The sequence below is a fragment of the Macrobrachium nipponense genome, chromosome 39 (genome assembly GCF_015104395.2).
Source record: "Macrobrachium nipponense isolate FS-2020 chromosome 39, ASM1510439v2, whole genome shotgun sequence".
NCBI classification, from domain to species: Eukaryota; Metazoa; Arthropoda; class Malacostraca; order Decapoda; family Palaemonidae; genus Macrobrachium; species Macrobrachium nipponense.
The window spans coordinates 45,949,901-45,957,614 of NC_061099.1; the positions used below are offsets into that span (position 1 = coordinate 45,949,901).

The 7,714-nt window shown below is 37.3% G+C and overlaps 1 protein-coding gene across 1 annotated transcript; it reads right to left on the reverse strand.

Moving 5' to 3' along the window:
• Window positions 1–386: 386 nt before the first annotated feature.
• On the reverse strand, window positions 387–1,037 carry LOC135210454 (uncharacterized). The gene has a single exon (XM_064243349.1). It carries the CDS (start codon window positions 1,035–1,037, stop codon window positions 387–389), a length of 651 nt encoding a protein of 216 aa, XP_064099419.1.
• Window positions 1,038–7,714: the final 6,677 nt, after the last annotated feature.

The window sequence follows — 7,714 nt, forward strand, 5'->3', positions numbered from 1 at the left end:
ATTTTCACAACGGTCTTCTTCAGCCGTTGTGCAATTTGTCGAAAGCTCTTATATATTATATATATATATATAATATATATTATATATATTAATATATATATATATATATATATATATGTGTGTGTGTGTGTGTGTGTGTGTGTGTGTGTGTACATATTTATATACACATACATATCATATATATATATATATATATATATATATCATATATATAATCTCATCTCACGTAATAAAATCGATGGTATACTTATAACTTGATATTTATGAATACATATGAGAAGCCAATCAAAATAAACTAGTTATTTGTATATGAGTTAGTCCTCTGATTGCACGGGTTCGTGAGGGAAAATTACAGAAAGAAATTTTATCATATGGAAGGCACTTTACTAAGAAGCACTGTATTGTGATTGTAGGAAACTGAACCACGTCGTTGTGGAATTTCCCCCTAAAAAAATCATGCGAAATAACCCAGTCGCCCTACAAGGACAGAGAAGTTGAGAGACATGATACAACAGAAGGACGCCAGGCCATGGAGAGCAACTTCTGAAATATTGGTCATAAAGTTGAGATGCCGAAGGGGGAAGAGGATGTAGAGGAAGAGGAGGAGGGGGAGGAGAAGGAGGAGGAAGAGGAGGAGGAGGAGGAGGAGAAGTAAGAGGAGCTGGAAGAGCAGGAGGAACAGGAGGAGCAAGAGGAGCAGGAGCAGCAAGAGGAGCAGGAGTTGCAAGAGGAGCAAGAGGAGCAGGAGGAGCAGGAGGAGAAAGAGGAGTAAGAGGAGCAGGAGCAGCAAGAGGAGCCGGAGCGGTATGAGGAGCAGGAGGAGCAAGAGGATCAAGAGGAGCAGGAGCAGCAAGAGGAGCAGGAACAGCAAGAGGAGTAAGAGGAGCAGGAGCAGCAAGAGGAGCCGGAGCAGCATGAGGAGCAGGAGGAACAAGAGGAGCAGGAGGATTAGTATGAGCAAGAGAAGCAGGAAGAGTAAGAGGAGTAAGAGGAGCAGAAGCAGCAAGAGGAGCAAGAGGAGCAGGACCAATGACCATACAAGATAACTGGGAAAAATTGCAATGCACTGACATTTGTAAACATATTCTTAGTCAGTAATAGAAATGATTAATTAGACTTTGAACCAAACTCCTTTCTCGCCCTCAAAGCATTCAATGCAAGTTTTGACCTGAAAAGTCATCTGTAAGGAAATGAATTCTAAAGGGACCCTTACTATCAATCATACTGAATAGGAAACCAAATCACACCATCAAGAACTTGGACTGATAAAATGCGACATTGGTAACTGTTTATTTTCATTTATAAGTAAAGAACCAGTTGAAAGAATATCTGCTCATACTATGATGTCAAGATGTCTTAAGGATTATTACGATGCATAACTAACAACTGGAAACTATAATTTGTATTCTTAAAATGTTAATGGTTGAATCAAAATACAACTTGTTTAGTTTCTAAATTTACCTTTAGATTCGTCTGTCAGCTTCGGTATAACACAACCTCTACTGTCATAAATAATATCAAATAATATCCACTCAGTGTCTATGCACATACCACAAAGTAGCGGTGGTATTTCACTAATATACCTAGGAATTAGATATTTCTATAAGTAGATTTTGACAGTAATAAAAAAAATGGTTTGTAAGGCTACAATTGTCACCAGAGTAATTACGACCACATTTTGGATCACGATTCAACAACGTTCAGAAAGCAGTCTTATGGTTGCATCAGATAAATCAGTTTCTTTTTGTAATGAACTGAATGAAATATAATCCTTAATGTTTAATAGGCAAGAGCCATTAGCGATATATAAATCCTGGTTTGTATAACAATGCTACAAACGCGCTCAAATACCCAAGATATATATAATTATAAAACTCTGAAAGTAACTTGAGGCGAGATACTAAAGGGTCACTAGATAAAATGGAAAACGCAAAAATACTGGAATTCTACCAGAAACAGAAGATTAGACTGTTAACATAAAAAGAACTTTTAAAATAATTTCCTCTGACATGTTGACGACGTCACTAAAAGAGTATTTTTAGGAGAGAAAAAAAAAGGTTTGTTTCCTCATTAAGGCTTAATGGATTTAGGCTTAAGGTGAGGTGTTCATCGAAGCGAACAATGTCTACGCACTCTTGAGAGAGCATAAAAAAAAAACACTCGCATTTTCAAATCGCGTTATAAAAAATATTCTTCTGCAGCTTATAGTGCCAACAGGCATCGAAATTTATACCATTTTTTCCTGCAGGCCAACTCAAACCTTATAGTTTCCATTCTGGCTATTCTGAGATGGCTGGAATTGGAATATAAAATGAGATCCAAATGCCTGGGAATGGCAGTAGGAGCGCATTGCGCAGTGAATCTAAACTCTGGTTATAAGGATGAGTCTTCCAGCAGATTGACTATAGTAGAATCACATCAACCGTGCATCTGATGTCTAGGCCAGTCCCTTACGACGCTCCTGATTGGCTATTGATTAGCCCATCACAGGGCTGGAACCTCCCAATCTCTCTCGAGATATCACATAGGGAGGACGTATGTTCCACCTCTCCCGAGGGATAGTTTTGAAACACATGAGAGGTGGAGCATACATCCTGCCTATGTGAACTCTCGAGAGAGACTGAGAGTTTCCAGCCCTGTGATTGGCTTATGAACAGCCAATCAGGTGCGTCGTAAGGGACTAGCCTAGACACCAGATGCACGGTTGATGTGAATCTACTATATTTGCTATGCAGGACAGCAAGAATGAAGAAAGGAGTGGTGGTGAAGAAAAAGGCCAAAATGCTGGTGTCCCTAGGGGCCGAAGGGACACTGCTAACACTCTTTAGTAATGCCTACAGTGCACCATGCACCTACAAAACTCCCCTACCGAGGAGTTTTGTAGGTGGACGAGCGTATACCATTCGCAAAAAACGAGTCTAGTATAAGTGAAATGCACTAGGTTCAATGAACATAAAAAGCATTAATCTCATTGAACTGTCACCGGAACAGCACTCATTTCTCTCTCACGTCAGTTTATAACGCATAATTAATAGCTCTCTCAATCCATCACCATTTCAATGAATAATCCTCCGCCGAGAATTGTGTTAATTTTCTTGAAGGTGGGAGGTAAGTATTATGAAAAGCTAACCGTAGATATTTTGCTACGTCTTGTAGGATTATTGGTTGAATAGAAATCCACTGAGCTTGCTACTGGCCTATAGATTCTGGTCTGATCCTTTTAGGAGTAGCCTCTTTAATCTGCAATAAAAAAGAGATATAAAGGAAATTACTAAAGCATAATAAATGAAGACTATGATACACAAAGAAAAGGAAAGAAAGCATTTAAGTTTTAACATTCAGATTATTAAGTATTATTCGTTATAACTATGAAAAAATAAGTTGCATCTTATTTTCAGAATTTACTGGCAGGGACAGAAAAATGGAATTGTTTCAGCTTCATAAAATATATTATTAAAATCTAAGCAAAAAATATTTTAAAAAGGAAAAGTGTGATTTTGTTTTAGAAAATGATAAAACATTTTTTGAGGAAATATGAAATTAAAATATAAAAAAAAAACAAATTCAGTAAATTATTTAAGTTTAAGAGACGGATAAAACAATGTTTTGAAGCAATGTATAATATGATGAGATTTGCCCACTGGAAAATATGAAATCTAATGAACATTAGAAAAATACTACTCGGAGAAAATGCAAACCTTGAAAATGACGTAAAATATAAATGAGAGAAAGAATTAAAAAGAAATAAAAAAATAATGAGTTGCAAGTGTATAATGCATATGCAAATTACATTCCAGGAAATGAACATTTTTCATATTCGCACAGACTGTCATTTCTTCTCAAAAAAAAAAAATCTTATTCTGCTTGAAACTAACAAGTTTTGGAGAAAAGAAATTTGACGAAACAGTGTGGGAGAAATAACCTACAATGTGAAGTGAATAAACAGAAAAATTCCTATTGTCTGGGAAGTTGCAGCTAAAAGGATTGTCTTTTTTTTTAATGTCGTCCGAAGGGCGTTCATTACGTGATATCAACATCAAACATTCCGTGAATTCAGAGTCAAAAGTGATATGTTTCATTCATTGCAATGGAAGGTTGTGTCATCCCGAAATCACGAAACTAAGGAATATCTGATGAAATCGTGGAATACACAGAGACTGACACATTTTCAGAAATATAGAGGACACGAAATTTGATTAAATCTGTTATTTTCTATTTTTTTTTAAACCACAACATCCACAAAATTTTGTCTCATCCACACCGATGAAAAAATACAATTATTAAAAGAATTTTTTTATTGCTAAATTTTCATTTGCATAAAATCACAAAATTGAGAGCAAAAGGTGGTTATGTTTTCCATACATGTCCTAAGCACAGATGAAATTCAAGAGTAAACAATATCAGACGGAACGAACGTAAATGAAACGCGTCTATGCTCGCCATATCAGCCGTGAACGCAAATATGTTCACGAGAAAGAAACGTTCAGGCCAAAGATTCATTCATTCATTCAGCCGAAAAAGCAATGCAAGGGATAGAGGATGAGACCATCGACTGTATAATGAGTCACGAAAGAGATGGTTGGTAGTGGGAGAGGTGGGACAGGAAGGGGGGGAAGGAGGCAAGAAGGGAAATTGTTAATTGGATGAGAAAACGCATGTAAACGTTTCTTCTCTGCAGGGTTTAACACAAACGTAAAAGCATTAAGTGGAGATGAACGCCCCGGGCGAAACACCAATAAGCCTAGGAGTCTTTGAGCCAGGAACAATATGCATGATAATGAATCATCTGGGAATCAGAGCCTCTGAGGTTATGGTTCTTCATCTTCGCTTAAATCTTTCGCTCGAACGACACAGCGTCGGGGATTAATTGTGCCGCTTGATACATCGCATCATTTGCGCGCGCGAGTAGAAAAAAAAAGGTGTTTTAGGCGCGGAAAGACGTCGATAAACTCCGCGCTGGTCGACGTACAACTCCCGAGTCCGACATTGTTAATTGAGTAATCCAAAAACAAATCCAAAATCAATCCAAGTCAACAACAGCGAAAGCCAATAAAATACTTCACCCAACGATGAAATACTCTAGCGAGTACGAAAGACCTATCGAGGAGCCCACAACAACGAAGTTGCCGGCTTGGCCGACAGAGAAAATATGGGGTTTCCAGGTAACTATCTAGAGGGCGTACAGGTAACGATCACCTGACCGATGGTCGGCGATTGCCGCGAGTTTCGAAAAGTCTGTCGTGACGTCATGACGTCAGAGAATATAGCTATGTATATAACTGCCAGGTCAGTTACATATTTAAAAAAGAATATTAATGTAAAGTTGTAAAGAGGTTTTATCAATCACCAGTGAAATCTTTCCTTCCACAAGTATCTTACGAATACATTTTTCCTCCCAGAAAAATTATTGCATCCACCATTTTCATCGTATTCCAACTTATTTCATTAAATATGGTTGAACATTATTCATGTGTGCTCTACCAAAACAACACCTCCTCTCTCTCTCTCTCTCTCTCTCTCTCTCTCTCTCTCTCTCTCTCTCTCTAGAACTGAAGAGATACAACACATCCCATTGCGGGAACTTCTTCACATACAGGATATGTGACACATGGAATAAACTGCCACCAGAAGTTGTAAACAGCAACAGTGTAGAAGAGTTTAAAAGAAAGCTAGACAAAATCATTAGGACACTGTGAATGCACAGTAAAACCTGCTCATACAGATGAGTGAGCACACGATGTCTCCTCGGATGGACTAACAAGTCTTTGAGACATCCTAATCCTTGTAACTCCTTGTCTCTCTCTCTCTCTCTCTCTCTCTCTCTCTCTCTCTCTCTCTCTGTATTGGTATTTATGTCAGGAAAACTCATCTTGACTTCTACGGGTTACTGATAAACGAAAGCCTCTCTCTCTCTCTCTCTCTCTCTCTCTCTCTCTCTCTGCTCATTACTTTAATTAAAACCTCTCGGTTTGCAATTTGCCTCATTTTTCATGTTTCCATCAACGGATAAATTTGAAGCCGGGCTCGACTTCTTTGTCGAAGGTTTCATTAGATTCCGTCATTCAAGGATCTGAACACCCGTCCTTTAAGATCCTTGATTACCCCGTTTTATGAATCCGGTCTCCAAGATCCCTGGTTACACTCGTTAGACGAATCCAAATGGCCCTCTGCCCTGATTATGGCTCGGCTTAGGGTATCATCATCATCATCATCATTACCGCCATGAATGCTATTGCAAGTACTAAAAACCTCTAATTCTTCTAAATCTGAGAATGTGCGATAGAATAAATAAATAAATAAAAACTATAATTCTTCTAAAACCGAGAATTTACGAAACCGCTCAAAACCGGTGATTCTGGTAAAACTGAGAAATAGATAAGTACTACAAACCAATGATTCTGCTAAAAACCGAGATTATTACGAAGCCACTCAAAGCCAGCGAGTTTTCTAAAACTGATAATTTACGTAAGTACTACAAAGCAGTTATTCTGCTAAAACTGAGAATATACGTGAACTCATGATTCTTGTGAAACTAAGAATATCAGTAAAAACTAAAAACCCATGATTCCTCTTCTAAAACTGAGAATATACCTAAGTGATACAAACCCACGATTCTTCTAAGACTGGGAATATACGCAAGTACTAAAAGCCAGTGATTCTTCGAAAACTGAGAATATACGTAAGAACTCAAAATCAGTGATGCTTGTAAAATAGAATATACGTAATGACTAAAAACCAGGGATTCTCGTAAAACTCAGAATATACGATAAGAACTAAAAATCAGTGATTCTTGTAAAACTGGGAATTAACGTGAGGACTAAAAAGCAGTGATTCTTCTAAGCCTGGGAATATACGCAAGTACTAAAAAGCTATGATTCTTGTTAAACTGAAAATTTACTTAAGTACTACAAAGCAGTGATTCCTTCATAACTGAGAATATACGTGAGTACTTGAAACCAGTTATTTATCTAAAACTAGTAATGGTGTTTTAAATAGTTCTCATCTTGGCAATTATTATTATCACAACTACCTTCACTTATAGGAATCATTATCATCTATGTAAACTAATGCTCTGTCCACAATAGGGGGCACTGCCCAAAGAGCAAACACTGTTCCCATAACCCGTTCCACTAAACAAGCCGACCGAGTAGGAGCCAGAACGATGCGATTATCTGGTAACACTGCTTCAGGAGCGAGAGAAAATATGAATAGCTGGAAGTCCCCGCTAGTGTGGACAGGCTGTTACTGATCTGCAACATCAGGATTTCCTTTAATGCAAAATACCCAGTACCCCGATAGAAAAGGGTGTCCCTACCAAATGTCAGTCTCGGTTTAGTATCATCCATTACTCCCCATTATCAGTCTTGAGCTATTGATTGATTGATTGATTGATTCCTGGGCTTACTGCTTTTTGCCGGAACGGACGAAACAAGATTTCTACACGGGTGACAACAATGGGAATCTGGCGTGAACCCTATACAAAAGGCAAATTGGCTGGGCTTGTTTATGGAGCTTTCTAGTTTATGGAGATTACCAGTCAAGATGAATCTTTTCCCTATTAGTTCAAAATATTAAATTCCATTTGTATATATATATATATATATATATATATATATATATATATATATATATATATATATATATATATATATATATATATATATATATATATATATATATATATATATATATATATATATATATATATAGACGC